We start from the raw sequence: 22,712 nt of genomic DNA, 5'->3' as shown, positions 1-22,712 counted from the left end.
CCAAACCACCCCTCCCCAAAGTCTTACCTCTGTTTTATCACAAATAGACAGGACATCGGCCGCAAAGATGGACAAAGAACAGCGCTGGTGTTAGACAAGTGCTGGCTGACACTGTGATGCCAGGGGAATGTATTAGCTGCTGTAAAATAACAGGAGAAAACCAACGAAACCAAACCGCCACCCACACAAGCACCCCGAAGTACCAGGAAACAGGAGCACGTTCATTTTTATTAGAGAATGCTCTAATAGAGAAGACACCTGGAACAAACCACACAAGATGGCCAATATACTGAAAAATGGTACGTTACGCATGTTTATTATCAAATTTACTTTCCGCTAGGAAACAACAGGAAGTGGAAGAAGCGAATGAAAAAAACAATGCCATGAAGTTCCCAGCCCTTTCAAACGTTGTGTGTTATCCCCTTGGTAGCAGCCAAATGAGGCCCAAACCCGATATTCTCCTGCCCCCTCTGCTGCTGTTTGACACCAGCAGCCTCCTAACTTTGACCACGGGGATTTTGAGCATGAATCTGATGACACATCACCCTCCAGAAAACAAACCAACCAACCTCTGGACAAATCCATCACACTGTGTGAACTGAAACAGTGTATATGGTTGGGCTATGGAATACAGAAGCCTCCCAAAGAGAAAAATGCATTTAATTCATGTGCTTTCAGATTAATTTTAACCAAAACCTGGTCTCTGATTGAGCTGATTTGCTCCTGCTGCTGCTCACACACACAACGACCCAATGGCTGGAGTTCTCTAACGAAGCTGCTTAGAAACACAGTGTGATACCTTCAGAAATGTATCTGGAACTTACAGCTATTCCTACAACACACACACATAGAGGGACATACTTGTGATACACTGTACATCTCTCCATTGATACTGAACTGTCACCTCATTCCTGCGGGTTCCCAGAGGTGACAACACAGCTTAGAGCTGAACCAACTCCCCTGTGCTGCTCCGGTTCAGCCGGGCAAGGCTAAGTACGTACACACATAAATACTGCAATGAAGAAATTAAATACTTGGCATTTAAAAGAACAAAATGGTTTTAAATAAAATTCACCTTTTAGAAGATCTTGCTTAGAGAGCAAAAGGCAATTCCCGGAGTTCCTGAATAGTTGTGTGCGCTGCCGACAGACAAGCTCTGCCAAAAATCCCTGCGCGAGTTTCAAGTGGTTACTTCCCTTCCCTTTCACAAAAAGAGTCGTCACAAGATGTAGGGAGCCGGAAAAGCAGGAAGATCACAGACAAATGGCCAATAAATCAGGTTAACAAGTTCTCTTTTCCTGCCCTGCTCCACCCACCCCTGCAGAACAAGGGGGGATGTGCCTTGTGGCAATTGCCAATCAGCGTAATTACACTGATTACAACGAGCAAGGTAAACTTTGACTGCTTTGCCTAATTGTACAGAAAGTAAGCGTTAATTTTAAAATGTTGATAGGTACAGTGAAAAGTTATACGCGGACTCATTCTTCCGAGGAATTTTGGGCAAACTTTCTACGCCAAATTACACTATAAATCTGTCGTTGGTTATTCAGTTATGATTAGAATCTTGGGCAGGAAGGAATCCAAAAAGCAGCACGGGCTTTCTGCCAATTACCACCCAGAAATCTGATTTCTAAACCGATGTCTAGAACGGGCTTCTGTGTCGAGATGGAAAATCTGCCTCAGCTTCGTTCGGAATCAGGTTGGGAACCACGCTCCACCATCAAAACACAACATTTCCGTGTGGAAAACACCGGTTTGTGTTCGCTAAAACCCTACAAAGAGCACTGGCTTTCACCTTCCTGGTGCTGAGTCCAGCCTGGCAAATTCTGCTCTTTACAAAGTGTTTTAAAGCAAATGCTGCCTCACAGCAGAGAGAAGGAGCCTCAGATATACAGAATGCCCAGCTGAGCCCGCTTACTGGATTCCCCACACGTGGCTCCGAGTCCAAGCTCTCCCTTTATGGCAAATTACAAATAACCCCAATCAAGCACCTCACTTTCCTTTCCTTTCCTTTCGCAACACCGTAACGTGCCTGAGATATTCACCCTGACTTAAAAATATATGCGCAGCACAATTTGGAAGGATTTCTTAGCGTGAAGTTTTTATCCCAATACACACCTCCCTGCTTCCTAACTCTTACGCATTGCACCATCCTCCGCGTGCTTCAGAAGCTCTGCAAATAAATTAACGTCTGTTAATACCTCGCTAGCACAATTGCACTCTTTCAAAATCTAAACGTGACCAGCAGTTTCTGTGTCCATCAACAGAAGCGTTGTTTTCTTACACAGAATTAAACGTTCTCTCCCCTGCTTCTCAAAGTGGGGAGGAGTTGGAAAGAGTGCAGTTTCTGAAATGGAAAATACAAGAATAACAATAAAAAAGCCCAAGTTTTCCTATTTGCTTGCTACAGAGAGGAAGTTGGACCAACGATGCTGATCAGACTGACGCCTGTTTTAATGTGATATTTAAATGATCCAGCCTGACTGCTATCAACTAGTAAAATATTACCGTCGTATGGTGGAAAAAAATAGAACAGCACCTGCAAGACAGTTCTACACCTACAGTTTAAAAGGTTAAAATACTGAGAATGTCTACGATGGTATTTTATTTTTGCTTAGGACAGATGCTCAAAACTAAGCTTTGGTTTCTTCTTTCTTTTCTTCCACAAGAGCCACCGTCCTCAAACCCCAGCAACCTTCTTTCTCTCCTGGATCCCAACGCTTCTCTCTCCCACCTCTTCAACATGCACGTGCCTTCTCCAACTCTTCGCTAACAGATCTGGTGATGCCCAGCCTGGCTGTTTATCCCTCGGGTATTATTTCCCATGCCAGAAGTCGGTTGTTGTCCACACCCCTCAGTCCTCCTGGAGGATATCCATTTGTGACGCCTGCGTGCAAACCGGAGCTCCCAACGCTCCGATCATGGCTGGAAGGCTCTGGTTTCTCCTCAGCCCCGCCATTAGCTTGCTCCCGGTGTTTAGAAACACGGCCGAGTCCTGCCTGCGCAGGCCGAGCTCCCGCGGCGCGGGCGCCCGGACGGCCCTGGCGATGCCCAACCTCTTCAGCCTGTCCACCAGGCTGCTCTTCAGCTGCCCTGCGTCGGGGCCGTTCCGCGCGGCCGGCCGGCCGTACATGCCTTTCAAGAACGTTTCCGCCGGTCGAGAGGCCAGGAAGTTTTCTGAGGGATGCGCTCGAGGCTCCAGCGGTGGAGGGGAAGGACAAGGCGAAGGCGAGGGAGAGTTGGGCGGCGTAGAAGGAACGGGGAGAGCTCGAGGGGGCGGCAGCAAAGGCAGTTTGCCCCGCACGGGGCTGTTGTAAACCTTGGCAGAGATGCCTCGCTCTTGCAGCAGCTTGGCCAGGCTGCTGGTGCTGCTGCAGGTGGTGGTGGAGTCTCTTCTCTTGGTGAGGAACTCCCCGATGCTGAGCCCGTACGACACGGCCGGGCTGCTGGCGCCTGGGCTCCCAATGCCGCTGCCAGGGTTGCCGAGGGAAAACGGGGCACCCGGGGCGCTGAAATTAAAAAAATAGAGAGAGAAGACATAAACATGAAACATCTTTATCTCTGCTCTGTATTTGCCTTTTAGTATAAACAAGACTCAAGAAAAAGGAAACCGTTGCAACAGTTTCAGCTTTACTAGGTTCAGAATTATTGTTCTGCAAAATATTTAGAAGATATTAGGTTGACAGCGAGGTTTTGGTGTAAGAACCAATGTATTTACCTTCTGCGGTCACCTACAGATAGATAGAATATTAACACAGATGCCTTAGTTTAAAAGAATTACAACACAATCAGATTTAAAAACTGGTATTAGCAATATTTTTTTCAACAGTTATATGAGGCATTTGCTATTGAAGAGTATGAATTTACCTCCTTTAAGTTACCCCAACCTGTTTAAACTCTCACTGGAGCGAATGTCAAGTTTCCCCTTTGTCATTACAACTGTTTGTATGCATAACATGTTGCCTGGCTGCCTTGGTAGTTTTTAAACTCATCTGTACTTCAGAAGCCAGAAAGCAGCCGTTTACTCAGCTTAATGTCAGCGGTCACCATACCTGGGAGTAACTTGAGTGACATCGGACGGGTGAAGGATCCTACAGGTAGTAAAGGTAAACGTGGAGTTTGTGGCAGACAGACACTTCCCTGGGTTCGAGGCTGCAACGTGGAGAATTAACACCCATTGAGGGCAAAAACAAAGACAGGTGAAGACTAATCAAAACAAAGTTTAAGATAATGTTATTATCTCTGCTAATTACCTGGTTTTAAGTAAAAGGCAGCATTGTTGCAAGGTCAAATGCGTTGCACTGAGAAAAAGACACTAAAAAAACAAAGAGGAAAACCCACTAATCCCGCTTCTTACCAGTGAGTGGCACTGCTGCTGATGTAACCGGCGGCAGGAAAATCCCCGCTGCTGGCTTTGCTGCTGTACGTTTCTGTTCCTCCGAGAAGGGCTGCTGCACTTGGAATGTTATCCCTCCTGCAGCACCTTCCTCCTCGTCCTCCTCCAGGTCGGAGATGTGGTGCACAGCAGTGTCGGACAGGGGGGTGAACCCCTTGGTAACAACACCTGGTCTTGGGTCAAGAATGGTGCCCAGGTTGGGCCGAGCGAGCTGCTGCCAGTGGAACAGGGTCTGGGATCCTGGGGGGACACAGGGAGGAGCCTCAGAGAGCCAAGTTCATTGCCACAACAATGCTGGCCAGCTGGTGCCAACACCGCGGCACACACCACAGATCCCAGAACATCAGGGGTTGGAAGGGACCTGGAAAGCTCATCCAGTGCAATCCCCCCATGGAGCAGGAACACCCAGATGAGGTTACACAGGAAGGTGTCCAGGCGGGTTGGAATGTCTGCACAGAAGGAGACTCCACAACCTCCCTGGGCAGCCTGGGCCAGGCTCTGCCACCCTCACCAGGAACAAGTTTCTTCTCAGATTTAAGCGGAACCTCCTGTGTTCCAGTTTGCACCCATTGCCCCTTGTCCTGTCACTGGTTGTCACCGAGAAGAGCCTGGCTCCATGCTCCTGACACTCCCCCTTTCCATATTGATCCCCATGAATGAGTCCCCCCTCAGTCTCCTCTTGTCCAGCTCCAGAGCCCCAGCTCCCTCAGCCTTTCCTCACACGGGAGATGCTCCACTCCCTTCAGCATCTTGGTGGCTGCGCTGGACTCTCTCCAGCAGTTCCCTGTCCTGCTGGAACTGAGGGGCCACAACTGGACACAATATTCCAGGTGTGGTCTCCCCAGGGCAGAGCAGAGGGGCAGGAGAACCTCTCTGACCTACTGACCACCCCCTTCTAACCCACCCCAGGTACCATTGGCCTTCCTGGCCACAAGGGCCCAGTGCTGGCTCGTGGTCACCCTGCTGTCCCCCACGCAGAAAAAGCCTCACACTCAGTGCTGTGAAAGCAAGCCAAAGAGAAAGTGGCACTGATGAGCTGGCTGGGACGTCACCTACCAAATACTGCTGCTTCTTACGGCACAGCACACCCCACTGCACACACACCGACCACGAATTAGTTGGCAAATTAATGTAAAATCCCTTCCTGCTGACGCGAGAAGGAGAATCATCCTCTTACCTTCAATGGGTTTGACAATTTGCAGTTTTTCTGGTAGTAGGACGCGGAGATTACTGGAGCTGGCAGAGAGATCGGTGAACTCTGAGTTTGTACCCAGGGAAAAACAGCTTTCTGTCGGCGTGCTGCAGCCGCTGGCTCCTTCCCTCTGCTCCGCCAGCAACCGCGCCTCTCGCTGCCACTCCTCCTCAAAGAACTGCTGCTCGCTCAGGTAGTTCTGCTGCCGCAGACAGAGCCTGTGCAGAGCCGTGGCCAGCTCGGTGTCCCCAGGCGTTCCCGGCTGGCCAGGATCCCCAGCGTCCCTGCGGTAAACAGCAAATAACAATAGATGTTAAGAGCGTTACATTGACTACATGGTCTTTCAAAAGGATTATCACACAATGTCCTGAGTTGGAAGGGACCCACAAGGATCAAGTCCAACTGCTGTCCCTGCGTATGACAACCCCACAATAAACGCATGGTGATTCTTCATTTTTTTGCAAAAAGGTCTTCCTCAGTATGCCTGGAGTGCATCATTTTCCAAGGAATTTCAGAAAATTGACCCAATTCCTGATTTTGTCTAGAACGTATGTGTTCATGGCCTAACAGCTCAGCCGCATAATTAGTAAACCCTTCATCTTTTTCAGAAGCAGATAATTGGGTTTGATGTGGCACGCGCCTTGGAGATTTTTCAGATGAGACTTCAAAACTTAAAATAAGGTCACGTATGCTTTGATTTGCAGGCATTTTGAGTAACCCTAACGGCTGCACCCAATCTGATATCCGTGCTGCTTTGAAACCGGGTCCCTCTTTCGGAAACACCCCGTTTCCTCTGTTACACAGCAGAGGTGCGGTCTGGATTTCGTTTTGGAGCGGTTAGGTCACAAAAGCAGTTAGTTCCCTACCTTGGGTCCTTCTCGGAGCTGCTCCTCTGGCCCGGCAAGGGGCGCAGGCCGGACGGGAAGGGCTTTGCTGTCATAACGGCGCTGGGCCGGTTGGAGCCCGGGATGGGCAGCGGCGCGGGGAAGGGGGAGAAGCGGCCGCGAGAGACGTTGGCGACCCTGACAGTGTCAAACACTCGCTTCCGTTGGCCCCTGCGGGAAACACAAGCAAACAAATGCTGTTTTCAGAAGCATTTTGAAAGAGACCTAATGAAGAAAAAGCTCCCAACATCAGACTTCCAAGGCCCGACTAAAAAGACTTAAACTGCAACCTGACAGACCTGAAGCTCTGTTGCTAACTCCTTGAGAACATTCAGGAGCGTGTATTGTATTTATATAATGCTACGTGCTTTCAGAAGCATATATTTCATTTATTACTTCTTGCTCAGAAGAGATCTGGGAACAGGTCTTCAGGGATTTGGGAACTGTTATCAGTCTTTCAGCTGTAATTTCATTTGCCTGAGAATCTTCCAAGCAGCATTAAAAAGGATCGAACTAGTGCTGTGCATCCGAGGACTTACATAAAAACAAATCTCACAAATTAAAGAATGAAATAACACCCTTCTAGCAAATTCCCAACTTCCCCATAGAATCAAATAAGGCGGGTAGGTATCAAAGTGGAAAAGATTGCCAAAAACGATGAAGCTTTTTTTATTAGCTTAGAAAGAAAAATGCCTCCAGAGGGAACATTCACATTTCTAGATCTCCAGAAATCAGTTTCACCTTACTTAGTACAAGCATATGGAAAAATAGCGAAATAGCACAAGATCTAAAAACATACTTTTGCTTGGAGAGGAGAGATTCTTCACCCTGACTCAATTCCTTCCTCATTGTCCCTTCGATTTCTGCTGCAAGGGAATCCTAGAGCAAAATGGAAAGCAGGAGAGTTGACCAATACGACTCAAGCCTTCTTCCTAACAATTTTAGCTGAAAACATCTCTAAAATAATACTTTAAAAAACAAATAAATCTCCATTTGTTTCCCTGCTATCAGTATGATTGGCCAAACCCTTGGGTCTCCGAGGGAAGGGCGCGGGGGGCAGTTTTCCACCCTAACTACACCCATGTGTAACCCCAATGGCTCCAGCTCTCACAAGCAACATCTTGGTTCTCTTTACGCTGGTTTCTTCAGTTCAGCGACAGTTTTAAGAGCACAGGCCAAACACACACACGGGGGATTCTGTATACACAGAATAACCGAAACCTGACGAATTCCCAGCACAGCTCAGAAAATGTTGAGAGTGTAGTGATCAGAACATACCTGAGACTAATAAGAGAAACATAAATTCCTTTAGCCCTTTTCCATTGGTTTAGTCATCTCTGGTAATTAGCCTAAGGTCATGTGTTTATGATGATGCTTAAAACTTCACCCCACAAGACAAGAAATAAAATTACATCGTGAACTAGGTAAAGGAAGAAAAATCCTCCTTGAACTCTTGCAAAGATGCTTTGTTTCTTAAAGAAACATGGTAAAGTTGTAAAATTCCAGGCCAGGCTGGACGGGGCTCTGGGCAACCCGAGCTGGTGACGATGTCCCTGCTCATGGCAGGGGGGGCACTGGGGGAGCTGGGAAGGTCCTTCAACACAAACCATCCTGTGATTCTACAAAAATTCACATCCCCACTGAATGCACCTGCACGACTGAGCACTAGCTGCACAACATACCTAACAGAAAAGGTCCGTAAAAAGGAAAACCAATTTTCACGTCACAATATGGTAAGCGAACGATCAGCTTCCTCATACACACAATTCTTACAAGTCCACACATTAAAGAATTGAAAAACCCTTTGATCAGGCTCCTCTGCCTGTGACTGAACAGCTCCTGTCGCAGCTCCTGTAGCAGCTGTTTTACTCCTATAGTTGCGCGCTACTACAGGCCGTATATGCAAGGAGTAGCGGTGTTTATTACCACGGGAAAGGCTCCGTGCGCCGGGCAGTGGCAGAGACAAGCGACGGAGCTGGCTCTGCTGCGCAGCAGCTTCACTTCTTCTTGAGATTCGTGCAGCATCCCCAGACACTCCGCGTTCCGGTCCTGCAACTCGTGGAGCTGGGAGAGAAAAGAGAGCACCGCGGGATAGCGGTGAGAGAAAAGACGGAACAACACTCAGCCGACTCCCACCCAAACCTGCACTGGCTGATGCAGCACCATCAGGTTTTTCCAAGCACGTGCTGACAGCTGGTCAGGGGAGCACCCGCACCCGTTGTGGTGGGGAAGCATGAAGTCCAAACTAAGACTCGAAAGAGGAAAATACATGATAAAATCCAAAGAAAAATGGAAAAACCCTGCAAATACAGCAACTGCTGATGCAAAAGAAGCAAAAGGAGAACTTCCTTAAAATCTAATGAGCTACTGTTTTGTTGATATAATCAGTAATATTCACACTAAACCACGCTTTTTCTCAGAACTACTAAGAAGAGTATGACCTCCCCACTTGGAACACCTTCCTTGCCTTGCACATTCCTGCGAACTACAAAAATATTTGTGCCGACTTAAACAAAAATACCCATCCCTTTCCTCCAATTGTATGACTCCAACCACCATGAAAAACGAGAAGCCCTCCATAACTAAAAAGCAACAGTTCCCACTCTCAGTTTTCTTTCTCTCGTATTCTACTCTAAATATTTATCTAAATGTTTGTGTGCCTTAAGTACCTCTGCTGTCAGCTGTCTCTGAGCATCTTTGGAGGCTTGTAAGTGAAGTTTCAGCTCCTCCTTTTCAATGACATGCTGAAAGCACAAGAAGTTGTTCATCATTTTCTCAGCCGATTTTCCTGCCCGTCAATTTTCACCACACACTTTCCCAGCACCCCCTTACTTCTTTGAGCTTATGTTGAAGGTCAACAATCTGAGACAGGAGGGATGAGATCTCTTCCTGGTAGCGAACCAGCTCCTCACTCTTCTCTGACAGCTCCTCTGTTATCCTGGAAATCTGAGCATTTGTTTGTCCTACAAAACAGAAAAGGAACTTAGTAGAGAGCTTTTCCCAGCACATGACAAAAAGTCAAACCAAACCAAACCCCAAACTCAGGAAAGATCAGTGAAAGTCAACCACAATCTGCAAAATCACCAATTCTCTTTGGAAATCGATTCATAGTACATAGAAAGAGATGCCTTAAAACATCCATAAGGAAAAGATAAACAGTGGGGAGGAGAGGGAGAAGCAGAAAGAAGGAGGAGAAGGAGGAGAAGGAGAGAGAAGGAAGGAAGGAGAGAGAAGGAAGGAAGGAGAGAGAAGGAAGGAAGGAGAGAGAAGGAAGGAAGGAGAGAGAAGGAAGGAAGGAGAGAGAAGGAAGGAAGGAAGGAGAAGGAAGGAAGGAGAGAGAAGGAAGGAAGGAGAGAGAAGGAAGGAAGGAGAGAGAAGGAAGGAAGGAGAGAGAAGGAAGGAAGGAGAGAGAAGGAAGGAAGGAGAGAGAAGGAAGGAAGGAAGGAGAAGGAAGGAAGGAGAGAGAAGGAAGGAAGGAGAGAGAAGGAAGGAAGGAGAGAGAAGGAAGGAAGGAGGAGAGAGAAGGAGGAGAGAGAAGGAGGAGAGAGAAGGAGGAGAGAGAAGGAGGAGAGAGAAGGAGGAGAGAGAAGGAGGAGAGAGAAGGAGGAGAGAGAAGGAGGAGGAGGAGAAAGAAGGAGAAGGAGGAGAAAGAAGGAGAAGGAGGAGAAAGAAGGAGAAGGAGGAGAAAGAAGGAGAAGAAGGAGGAGAAAGAAGGAGAAGAAGGAGGAGAAAGAAGGAGGAGAAGGAGGAGAAAGAAGGAGGAGAAGGAAGGAGGAGAAGAGAGTGAACTTCAAATGCAGAAGTAACATATTAAGAGCTAAGTGTGCAGAACCTGAAATAACTATCACAGGTATGCAAAATGACTGTAACAAAATCCAGAGCAAGCTGCTAAATGATCTCAAATGACACAGTGGCTCATGAGCAAGGCCAGACTTGGAATGTGCTGAAGTCAGGCTCTGAATTGATCTTGCTATTAACTACCATTCCCCATAAGCAAGGGTGTTTTGTCAGACCCCATCAAGCGTAACGTACACCTCTCCAGCTCTTGACTCTGGGCACTATCTATTCTCCAATTTCCCATTTCTTTTTCTTTCTTTGAGCAAGCGCTTCATGAAGCGAGATGACAAGGCAACTGCGAAAGCTGCAACACTCCCATGCCGTTAGTCATCCTCGTGCACGGGCCCCGAAAGCACAAAGTCGTCACGAAGTCTGATCGATCCTGCAAAAAGGTCACTCTACAAATTCAGTGGTTATTGCACCTCTGCACATCGAGGTCTTGCCCACGGGCTGGTGAATGTTTAAGATCACAGCTAGATACCTTTTCCTAAAGACACAAATGTTAAAGCTGTGGACTACACATCCTTTGGGAGAAGATTCTTTCGGTGCCTCTGAATTACCCAGCATGCATATATATGCTATAGACAGACTTTCTCATCGAAGGAAAACAGGAAGAGCTTCTATGAAATCACTTCTATTTGCAAAGGCTATCTATTTTCTCAGAGGGAACAGAGTAAATTAACAACCAACTATGTATCAATTAATATTATTTTCTGTTCAGCTGGAACAAGCAAAAAATCAAGCAGCAACCCACCCTTCTTTATGGTGTACATAAAAAACTAAAATCTTAAAATATAACCTTAAAGTTATTGTGCACAAAGGGAGTAGCACACATCAAGGGACTACAGAGAAATAATTGTACCACCAGGTTACACTGTCACCACGCAGGTGGATTGTTCCTTATTGTTTCAAAATACTTGCACTTCTACAGGAGCAGCTGCAATTCCTTGCAAATAAGTAGTCGCCAAAGGAAATGCGACAAGTGTTCTAGACAAATTAAAACACTTGCCAACTTAAACGCTTTGGTTTATAATATATATTTTAAAAATAAGCGACTGTGTTCATATATAGTAATTTTGAATGAGCATTTAGGAGTCTATGCACTGATACATTTCAATGTCATGTGTGCTAAATACTCTATACAAGAAATACAGTTGGTTGATTTCCAGTCACCAACATAACACTTTGTGTTCATTTTCTCTCTCTAAACACAATACCCGTACCTGAAGCTGAACGCCAGAGTGAAACTTGATGGAATACAGAAACAATTCTGCACTTGGGTAAAGAACAAGACTTGAATAATTGGCATAGGTTACTGAATGTCCTGTATGGATTCAGGGATAACCAAGAGGGGGGAGGCACGAGGTATTTCAAACCCCGTTTTGCCCCGCAAGCCACGGCCTGGATACTCACGGAGCTCGTTGACACAGTCGTTGACCAGCTGCTGCTCCTTCTCTTCGTATGTCATGGTTTCTGTCTTCAGATGGCAAGCCTTCAAGAGAATTATTGGTATTCCAATTCAGTTTATCAATACATTTTTATTTCTGAAATTCTTGCAGCTGAAGAGTCTCCTCTCTATCTATCTTCATAATTTCTATACATCTGGCCACACTCCCCAACCATTTTTTCCCCCATAACGTGTTTCCCTGAATTGTGCAGGTCTTCGGAGTGAAAGCCACACAGACACGCGAGCAAAACCTCATCTCCCTCATACCTCCAACAAAAAACAGTTGCCAAAAAATAAGTAAAGCAAACCAACAGAAGTAAGCGACTGAATTTGCTTCAAAACTTAGTAAGAAGAAGGTAAGGGCAAAGAAATCTTGAAAACTGAAGGATGTCAGCCAGATCTTTTACAGCCCCAAACAGCTCTCACAACAGCTTTTCTCTGTGTTCCCCAACTCCTCTATTTAAACCTGACATTTCCTGGGCCAGAGACTGATGTCACAACAACTCTAAACACCACCAAGCACACTAGATTCCCATTTCTGTTTCGATGGCGAGGATGATAACATTAAAATTTGCACATATATCCTTCTATAATCAGTCTTCTATATTTAGGTTTGTTTGCCACTTAAGTGACTCACCGTAAAACTCAGTAAATGGGCTTAAAGATCATCCGAGCAAACAGAAGTACAAGTGCAGACCAACACGCTTCTTTACATAATGCTGTCACATAAGGCTCACATAAAAATAGAACAAAACAAGAAAACCACACACATCAAATTAAAAAACCCCTACACTTTCTTACCAACAACACCCCCGTTTTCTTAAAAACAACAAAACTCCCCACTTTTAACCAATCTCCTATTTTACAACTTCCAATCTCCTTCTTCTCCAAAGAGACGCTGCATCTGTAGATTCTGATTCCTGTAACTGTTGCTGTTGGTTCCGTGAGTTTTACAGCCATTTATTTTGTCTGGTCGCTTAATCTCTGTCCTTGCAATGGCATAGTATTCATGTTTTATACAGAAGAGAGGCCAACTAAAATACAGGGACTATCCACACAGTCAAAATCAAGCGTGCCTTTAAAAGAATTTGAGTAGAAGCTTATTAACCCTTGACACCGAATACAAGCTGACAAAAGCGTAATGTAACAACCAAACTCCCAAAACGCTACCAGACTGATATCAAACCACGTCACACACACTTGAGGGTGTGACGGGTCTGAGTACTTTTGCTGGGTGCTGTAAACCATCCTGATTTACTTCGTCTGCAGCGTATGCGGGACGCACCTTGGATCGGAGCGCGAGGTTCTCCTCCTCCAGCTCCCGCAGTTTGTCGTGCAGGACGTCCAGCTGCAGCGAGTCGTGCGAGATGGTGAAGGACTCGTTGAAACGCAGCGGGGTGGAACAGCTGGAGTCCGTCTCGCTCTCCTCGGAAGCGATGGAAACGACCCGGAGCAGGTCGTCTTTCTTGGACAGTTCATGCTGCAGCTGGTTAACCTGCGACAAAATACCACGGCCAGCTTAGGAATGATATTCAGCTACACAATATCACAGGGTGTTACTTATGCAGACGCTCGGAACATCGCTGTTCCAGCCTAAATGAGATTTAATGATAGCTCACAGGTCATGATTGATTTATATTTGCACCTAAGAGCCAGGTTCTATTTGTTTTATAGGAAGTCCACAAAATCACGATTTTAATATTGTAAGGGAGAGTAAAAATCCAAAATAACACAAGAACGGACTATTTAATAGTTTACTTCAAAATAATTTCCCAGCTGCTTTCAATCATGTTCGTATTTTAACATGTTAACTATCATTTTTCTGAACTGTAACTTCCTGAAGAAAAGGACTTATCTACTCATATGTGTGCACTGGTCCCCCACAGTCTATACATTAAATGAACTGCAGGACAAAGAGAAACAAGAGAAGAGACAGATCTCATTCAGATAAATTATACTTCCCATACCTACATTTTTATATGAATAACTACGTTTATGCTTTCCTATGGTTAATTATGAGCATGTATTTAATACCAGCATACTGTTTTATACAAGCAGCTGAATCCTTTTCGCTGTAGCTTAGACTACATCTGTCGACCTTTGGGTTAAAAAACTTGGGATACTTTATAGCTTGTGAACTATTTAATTCTTTTCTAAGAAAACACAACAAAGATTAGACCAAGAATTTGCACTTGAAGAAACAGATGAAGATCTTGAGCAGAATTCAGTTTTCATTGCCTATTTTTTTTTAGTATAAGGACCCCATTAATCCAGCTTATTTTCCAGCTGTTTCCTCACCTGTCAAGTTGTCGTATCAGATACCAAGTACTAATTTTGACTCAGATGACTGGATTCTTAGTTTGATGGCCCGATATCAGACTGATGGTCAAAACAAACACTTGGAAAACGCAGTCCTGCTGTAGACATGTCATAATACCACCTAACGTTCTCATGATCTCTCAGGAATTGCAACACGCAGTCTCCACAGTCAATCCTTGCACAGAGAAAGCTGACTGGACTATAAGAATCAGGAGAACAACCTCTAAGTATACTCCTGTAGTTACGGAGCAGCAATCACTTGCTTTCACAATGAAATAGTATATTTCAACCAACCCTCTTCACCATAAAAAGAAGAGGAAAAAAAGGCAAAAATGCAATCACTCACTCGATCTAAAGTCTGTCCTAACTGTTCTTCCAGTGCTTCGTTCTGTTCTGTCAACAGATGGTTTCTCTTAAGGAGGGCTTGTCCAATTCGAGCTGCCAGCTCCAGGTCCCGATCTTTCTGCTCACAAAAGAAGAACAAGTGTCTACTTTAGATCAAATAAGGTTCAAATTCAGAGTAGTTTCAGATGTTCCTAGCTGTTGTTTAACACATCACCGTTCTGAGATCTCCCTTCAGTCTCCAATGGATCGACAGTGTTAGAACAACGATGAAAGCTAAATCATTTGGGTCCAGAACACATTCAAAACTGTGTTTCTTTACACAGCACATTCTCTTCCACAATCATTTGCAGTACTGGCCACAGTCTCAGCTTCTGTGCTGAGTTCTGGAGAGGTTCTACGGGCTCTGTTGAATCCTACGAAGGAGCCACATCCTTAGGCCTGTGGCCTTTCGATTGACCCCAGAACAGACTGCTTAACTAGCACAGTGCTGAGAGGGCAGCAGCAAAGGAGCACCGGCAAAGCTGAAGAAAGCTGGTTCTTTCTTGCACCTCACTGACTCCACGGCTGCCCACAGTTTTGCTAAGTGTTGTTGCTGAGATGGCGCAACCCAACGGGCAGCTTCTTGTTCCCCATGTGCTTGGTGAGCAGCCCCTGAAATAACCCCAGCAAAACTTCCAGCGGCTGAATAAAACCCGTCCTCAAATACATGTCCTCAAACATACTACCACAGAATCACAGAATCACAGAATCGACTGGGTTGGAAAAGACCTCAGAGATCATCGAGTCCAACCCTTGGTCCAACTCTAGTCCGTTTACTAGATCATGGCACTAAGTGCCATGTCCAATCTCAGTTTAAAAACCTCTAGGGACGGCGAGTCCACTACCTCCCTGGGCAGCCATTCCAATGCCTGATCACTCTCTCTGTAAAGAATTTCTTTCTAATATCCAGCCTAAATTTCCCCTGGTAGAGTTTAAGCCCATGCCCCCTTGTCCTATTGCTAACTGCCTGGGAGAAGAGACCAATCCCCCCCTGGCTAGAACTGCCCTTCAGGTAGTTCTAGAGAGTGATGAGGTCACCTCTAAGCCTCCTCTTCTCTAGACTAAACAACCCCAGCTCCCTCAGCCTCTCCCCATAGGTCTTATGTTCAAGTCCCTTCCCCAGTCTTGTTGCTCTTCTCTGGACCCGCTCCAGCACTTCAATCTCTTTCCTGAACTGAGGGGCCCAGAACTGAACACAATACTCCAGGTGTGGCCTCACCAATGCAGAGTACCCTTCCAGAGACGAGCGTACCTCAGCTAACAGGTGTTTGACCATGTCGGCGTCACTGTAGGTTTTCTGCTCCGCGTTATCTGTTCCGAGAACTGAAAAGAGAAAACCATACTTACTGAAGTGCTCGAGTACCAGAGGATGTGGCTCCCACACAAATGCAGCACTCAGCTGATGAAACTAGTGGAGGCTACGGAAACATCTTAACTTCAGAAAGACGAAACTCACATGGGAGATGGATACAAGGAGGTATTGATCACTCACAGCCTTCAGCTAAAACTTGAGGTGCTCACCCATCTTTCAAAATTCAAAAAAGGTGAGAAATCTCTTACTACTGGTTTCTTGGGTACAGCTAAGCTATTAAATCATCCAGCCTGCTGGGGAGAGCAGGAAAAGTATATGAGAGCGTATCCAAATATAGCTGAACACACCTACAGACTTTACCCTTGGAAGAAAACTCCCATTGCACAGCAAGCATGGAGACCCTAGAGACTAATCAAGAAAATGTGTTTAAGTGTTTGATCATCTTAGAAACAGTTTAAAAGAAATGCGATGACGTGTGTCTGCAATTTAGATGTAGCAGTAAATCCTTTCTTACTGATTGAGCAACTTTGAAACGTTTGTAAAACCACTTAAAAAAGAAAAAAGACAAGTAGGATTTGAAAACCAGGGCTGAGTCAAGAGTAAACAAAGCATGAAGAATTTGCAACAACCCTGAACAAAGCAGTGCTAAACCACAAAGCACTGCTCTGCTCTAGTTCTTGGCCTGAGAAACAGAAGATGCTAGTAAAGAAGAGATCTTAATTACCTTGAGCAAATGTGTGAGATCCAGCCGAGGAGGAAGGCAGTTCAATAAGAGCTAATGTGACAGAAAATGAAAGATGCGGAGAGCGGGGAAAGAACAAAGAGGAGAAAGAATTAAAATGTAGGGAATCAGGTGATTGGCTTGTATCCACCACCACCAAAAATATGTACACATACTTTTTACACTACTGAAACTTCCTTAGAACTTTTAAAGAACCATTTAAATGTGATTCCCTTCAGGAGCAGAATTATACATCTCACTTGCAGGTGAGGGATGTTTGTGCTTGGCCAAGTTCAACAGAAACTTGCCAGTTTTGCTTTATGGGATCAGGATCACGAAAGTAAAGAAGGCAGCAATATAAATTTAACAAGTACTGGAGTTTCTTCTTCAACTGAAGGTCCAAGTTAACCTGTTTCAAAGGTAATTCCATTATCACTGCATGGCAAAAGGAGATTAATACGGATTTGGTCTAAATCTATTTCTGAAGATTCCCCTGGCTCCTCTACCGTGTGTAAATCTGAGTCAGACTCTGAATACAGAGTCCTTTTGGCTCTCAGTTTTTTAATCTGTTTGTTCTTGTTGAGGGCTGCACACTGGGTTACGAGACAGTGAAGGGCCAGGCCGATGCACACTAACTTCACTTACCTATGTTATACAAGCTATGTATGCCCTTTACATATGTAATCTCCATAACTAACCTTTTGAAACACAACACTAAGGCTATGCTAAGAACAAAATCACCTTTTAGTATAGAAAGAAACTTTCTTGCAGCCTTGAAAGACAGGAGAACAGAAAGAACAATATAGAAGAGAAAGGTTTGCTGAGCTGTTTCTCTGAGAGCTGAACAGAAAAGTAAATCGAGCTAACTTATTTTTTCCTAAAATCAAAACCAAATATATTTACTCCGATAAACAAAATCACAGAACTAACGGGTTTGAAACTTCGCTCTAGACAACTTTTGTTATTTTGTCACAGCACAGGATCAAAATGATCCATAGTATAATTCTTTCATACAAACACGAACATGCGCAATCTCTCCTCACCTTGCCGAGCGAAAGCTTCAAGCAACTCTTCGTTTTGGTTCATATCCTTGTTGTGTTGTGCCATGTGCCTTTATTCACACGCACACACGCGTGCCGTTCTAACAACAGTCGTTTTGTACTTCAGGGCCTCTTATGCTACCCCAGTTGAAGCAGAAAACAAATATTCTTGCGCCTCACTGAGAACACTGAAGTTGGGAACTCAGCTCGTCATGCGATAAACCCTCTCGTAGGCAGCAGGAGCCATAAAAAGAGGAGGAGCTCGAGTGCAATGACTGTTGTGCTGGTTATTTTTACCTTGGACATCAGCTACAAATGGATTCAAATCATGGGCTTAGCACTCTCTATAGGAAAAGGTTATCAAAATGTTTCCATACACACAGGGTGTTTCAGAAAGACAGACCCAATTTGAATCCGTGCTGCTTTGAAACTGGGTCCATGTTTTTGAAACACCCTATATATAGGCAGGGGGAGACAGACACTTAAAAATTCACGTTACACTTTAAGAATATGATTGTCATATTTATCCCAAATTCCCATCAGAATAGGCTAACAGGCTATTCAGCAATGATTATAACTAGATCTTGATTTAGATCTGTATTTGTCTGGGGCCCTCCCAGCCTCTCCCTATAAGTTATGAGGCTCAAAAAAGCAAATATGATGACTACTATTAATACTTCCAATCTCTTTGGACAATTTCTAGGAGAAGCATCAACCGTATTTAACCTGAGTTTACATGACTCAGCAGCTACAACAGCGTTCTTAAATGACAACATACAAAACTAATTCTATGCTTATCAGTTATATTTTAACTTGATGTCAATCATTGTTAGGCTCATTTTTCACTGAGGGTCCTTCCCTTGGTGGACCTGCAGGGGCTGGGGAGCTTCGGCAGAGCTCCCTTTCTTCGTAATTACAACTTCAAGGCAAGTACACACCCCATCGACTACACAACTGCTTCCAGGGAACGACAGAAGTGCTCACTCAGCTAAAACAATCATTTATGCCTGCGATATTATTATCAGAAACAGACCAAGCAATAAACATTAAGTGGCTTTCCAAATACTTTCCACAGTTAAAAGCAATTCCAAGCCTGCAAGTTTCACTGATAACAAGATTAGTTTGAATTGTTGAGTACTGCCGGGGTAATATTTTACTTGTACTTACTCATTTGCTGTACATACACCCTGGGTGGAAGCTTAAAGCACAAACAACAACAATAAAGCCCTTTCAGAGGCTGCATGTACAAGGCAGAGGTGATCACTACAGACTGTACATGAACATCAAGGCTGGATACAAATACCAAGTTCATTCTCCCAAGCGGTTTGTTCCCATATACAGAGGAAACAAGACTTCCCCATTTCCCTCAAATAATTATGATGCAGTTCCCTATTTTCTCATGAAAACACTTGAAACTACAGGCAAGTAAGTGTTCAGTTCTCTTGGCAGCCTTCTACTCATTTGATTTTTTAACAGTGAAGGTTTCTTCACGTGATTCAAAGCTGTCTATTTTCTTCCTTATGATCTGTTCGGTTTAAGGATAAGTTACATCGTATTTTCCAAACTGGAAGGTATGACCAACACTGCCCGATGCAGCTTTCACACCGTTTCTATCTCCAGAAGAAACCGTTAACGGCATTTCAAAAGCAACACTGCCTCAAAACATCAGGGCAAACACCATCAAGAGCACCACAGCATCACCAACGTTCCTGAAAACAGAGCTGCTACCTACACCTCTTGTGTTACAGCTCATTTAGCACAATTCCAGGTTTCCACCTCTTTTTCACTATCACATGTTCCCACTCTCTTTTCTATGTGCAATCTAACGACAAGGTAGCCACAAAATGCACAAGTTCAGCCCTCAGTATTGCAGTGCTGAACTATAACCACAGAATCACAGAGTGTCAGGGGTTGGAAGGGCCCTGGAAAGCTCATCCAGTGCAATCCCCCCATGGAGCAGGAACACCCAGATGAGGTTACACAGGAAGGTGTCCAGGCGGGTTGGAATGTCTGCACAGAAGGAGACTCCACAACCCCCCTGGGCAGCCTGGGCCAGTGTTCTGTCACCCTCACTGGGAAGAAGTTTCTTCTCAAATTTAAGTGGAACCTCCTGTGTTCCAGTTTGAACACATTGCCCCTTGTCCTTTCACTGGTTGTCACCCAGAAGAGCCTGGCTCCATCCTCCTGACACTCACCCTTTCCATATTGATCCCCATGAATGAGTCCCCCCTCAGTCTCCTCTTGTCCAGCTCCAGAGCCCCAGCTCCCTCAGCCTTTCCTCACACGGGAGATGCTCCACTCCCTTCAGCATCTTGGTGGCTGCGCTGGACTCTCTCCAGCAGTTCCCTGTCCTGCTGGAACTGAGGGGCCACAGCTGGACACAATATTCCAGGTGTGGTCTCCCCAGGGCAGAGCAGAGGGGCAGGAGAACCTCTCTGACCTACTGACCACCCCCTTCTAACCCACCCCAGGTACCATTGGCCTTCCTGGCCACAAGGGCCCAGTGCTGGCTCATGCTCATCCTGCTGTCCCCAGGACCCCCAGGTCCCTTTCCCCTACTCTGCTCTCTAATAGGTTATTCCCCGGCTTATACTGGAACCTGGGGTTGTTCCTGCCCGATTCAAGACTCTACACTTGCCCTGGTTATATTTCATTAAATTATTCCCTGCCCAACTCTCCAGCCTGTCCAGGTCTCTGGATGGCAGCACAGCCTCTGGCATGTCAGCCACTCCTCCCAGCTTGGTGTCATCAGCAAACTTGCTGACAGTCACTCTATTCCCTCATCCAAATCATTGATGAATATATTAAATAATACAGGCCCCAGCACTGACCCCTGAGGCACTGCACTAGATAGAGGCCTCAACTGGACTCTGCCCCATTGACCACGACTCTCTGGCTTCTTCCCTTCAGCCAGTTCACAGTCACCTCACTACCCGCTCATCCAGACGGCACTCCCTCAGTTTAGCTGTGAGGATGCTGTGGGAGACTGTGTCAAATGCCTTACTCAAGTCAAGGTAGATCACATCCACCGCTCTGCCATCATATAAGTGCTTCCCCTGAAATCAGCTTTTTCTTCCAACTGTCCAAAGTACTCCAGATTTGAATGCTCTATAATATTCATAATATTAATTTTATATTTACAGTTTTCAATAAATGGAAAAAAAAAAAGAAAATCCTAGGCCCAGAAATACTCACTCATGTAACGGAAGGGCTCCTCATCGCGAACCGGAGAGGCGGTTTTGGGGAGACGGCTGCGGCAGGAGGCAGGGGACGGAATCCAGTCTCGGTTTTCGTACAGATATAGAGAGTCCACCCGTAACTTGTAATCTGGCAGCTGTTCTTCCAGCATGCTCACCAGCTCCACCTCGGGAAGGTCCTCACTGGAGCACGCATCTGAAACCACATAAACGCCAGAAATGGCACATTACTGTTAAACAGGACATATATTGCTACAGTACCGTACATCCTATGCACTATGAAATACTTTGTAAACCTTCAGTAGATTTGAAAATAATTGTTCTGTACTAGAAAAATTACCAGAATATGTAATGAATCGATACTTGATTTCTATGGTAGTGTTTGTAAGTTCCTCACCCCCAGCTTCCTGGAAAGCTGGTCTAGCCATGATTCTTCCTGAATATGATGGAAGTCGTGGGCTTCAGTTTTTGCCTTTCCTGATTTATTGAACTAAAACACAGACCTACCTGTTATCGGCTATTGATTCTGTAACGTTTCACTGGCTTTAGCATAGTTACACTTCCCTTTTCTGAAGGAAATTCACATTTTTGTTGTTTTTCTGTTTAACCTTTTGTTTGGTAATGAACATAGATGTAAATATATTAAAGTAACTACAAATATCAACCGAATACTGCCTTAAAAACTGGGAACAAATTATCATCCATATAGAATCACGCTCTGAGAAACACGGTACTTGAAATCCTTAATCTCTCCACAATTATTGAAAAAAAGAAAAAAAGAAACATTTATTCTAAGTTGCTAAAATACTGCATATTAAAGGTATATGATGATTATCTTTCCAACATCTCCACTAAAGTTGAAGAATACCTTCAACGTCGTTCAACGGAAAAAATGCTGACGTTGATTACTGACGCTGAGAATTTTGCAAACAACATTTTACAACGGAAGCTGATGTTCCCAGGTAGTTAAAAGGACTCCCCGCTTTTGTTCATTTGCAAGAGCAGATAAGCAACACAAAGAACGTGAAGCGCAGGGCTGTCTTCAGGCGGGTGTTGTATAACATGTTAGATACATTCAGGATTTGTGACAGTTAATTCTTCAACCTACCAGAGAGGCTCTCCAGGTCCCTGCGATCAAAACTCATGAGTCCTTTCTTCCCAGTTCACTTCTCTGCAAACAGCATTGTGCGGTCAGGCTGTGCACCGGCCCTTCGGCACCTGGGTCCAAAGATGTGGTTTGTTTAGAGACAGAGAACGTGAGAACCATTGGGCCACTGAGGCGCTAACAAACCTGCTGGCAACTCCCTGCTGCAGCCTCCTTCATCCTCCAGGTCTGTTGCCATCTCAGGACGTACTCATTTCATCTGGGCTATTGCTGAGCAGTAAAACACCTATGGGATATTTCATGTAAGCTTCAGCAGCTCCTCAGCTCAGCCATCACCTGGAAATAACACAAAGAGAATGCCAAAGGTTAACACATGTCACCCTTTCAAACAAGACAGTAAATCCATGTGTCTTTGCCTCTTTCAGTCTGAACTTCCTCCCTGTGCTATAATTTAACTAAAAACAAAAAAAGGAAACAAACACTTTAATCCCAAGTTTACACATTACATGTAAACTGTAGCATTAAAAGCATCTATTTTCACATCTCGCCTTCAGCATCGACTCTGTTGAATACATATTTGTCTTTACCATCCCTCCTCTCCATGTAGTATTTAGTGTGACGATTCATTCACCAAAATGAGCCACTTCCCTTTTATTCTAAAGGTCAGCAGCTCCAACTAAACCGAAATTTTCTTCAGGCTACTACATTTATTTAAAGCATTCTGCAAGCAGGATTTCTTACTATTTTGATTGTTTAAAAGGAAAGTTTTATAGGACCGTTTGCTTTAATCTCTTACTCTTAAGAAGTCTGTTAAATAACAACTGGATCTATCAGAAATATACGTTGTGGATCATGACAAAATTTGTGTTTCTTCTTCA

The 22,712-nt window shown here is 44.9% G+C and overlaps 1 protein-coding gene across 10 annotated transcripts in view; it reads right to left on the bottom strand.

The window, feature by feature from the left end:
- Positions 1–287: 287 nt before the first annotated feature.
- The window catches only part of TRAK2 (trafficking kinesin protein 2), a 29,619-nt gene continuing 7,194 nt past the window's right edge, over positions 288–22,712 (bottom strand). For 2 of the 10 annotated variants that reach the window (XM_065069508.1, XM_065069509.1), the window contains exons 2-17: positions 21,838–22,170; positions 20,728–20,925; positions 16,496–16,546; positions 15,712–15,782; positions 14,422–14,538; positions 13,042–13,251; positions 11,723–11,801; positions 9,305–9,435; positions 9,142–9,216; positions 8,399–8,536; positions 7,272–7,351; positions 6,455–6,643; positions 5,574–5,872; positions 4,358–4,636; positions 4,053–4,152; positions 288–3,509 (exon numbers count right to left, since the gene is read on the bottom strand). In XM_065069508.1, coding sequence (XP_064925580.1) covers positions 2,855–3,509; positions 4,053–4,152; positions 4,358–4,636; positions 5,574–5,872; positions 6,455–6,643; positions 7,272–7,351; positions 8,399–8,536; positions 9,142–9,216; positions 9,305–9,435; positions 11,723–11,801; positions 13,042–13,251; positions 14,422–14,538; positions 15,712–15,782; positions 16,496–16,546; positions 20,728–20,925; positions 21,838–21,874 — 2,709 coding nt within the window. In that variant the 5' untranslated portion in view covers positions 21,875–22,170 and the 3' untranslated portion in view covers positions 288–2,854. The remainder of the gene's footprint in view (positions 3,510–4,052; positions 4,153–4,357; positions 4,637–5,573; positions 5,873–6,454; positions 6,644–7,271; positions 7,352–8,398; positions 8,537–9,141; positions 9,217–9,304; positions 9,436–11,722; positions 11,802–13,041; positions 13,252–14,421; positions 14,539–15,711; positions 15,783–16,495; positions 16,547–20,727; positions 20,926–21,837; positions 22,171–22,712) is intronic. The other 8 variants (XM_065069507.1, XM_065069510.1, XM_065069511.1 and 5 more) reach the window with 8 other exon arrangements.

This window comes from Columba livia, chromosome 7 (assembly GCF_036013475.1).
Source record: "Columba livia isolate bColLiv1 breed racing homer chromosome 7, bColLiv1.pat.W.v2, whole genome shotgun sequence".
In the NCBI taxonomy this organism is placed as follows: Eukaryota; Metazoa; Chordata; class Aves; order Columbiformes; family Columbidae; genus Columba; species Columba livia.
This window is presented reverse-complemented; position numbering and strand designations above follow the sequence as displayed.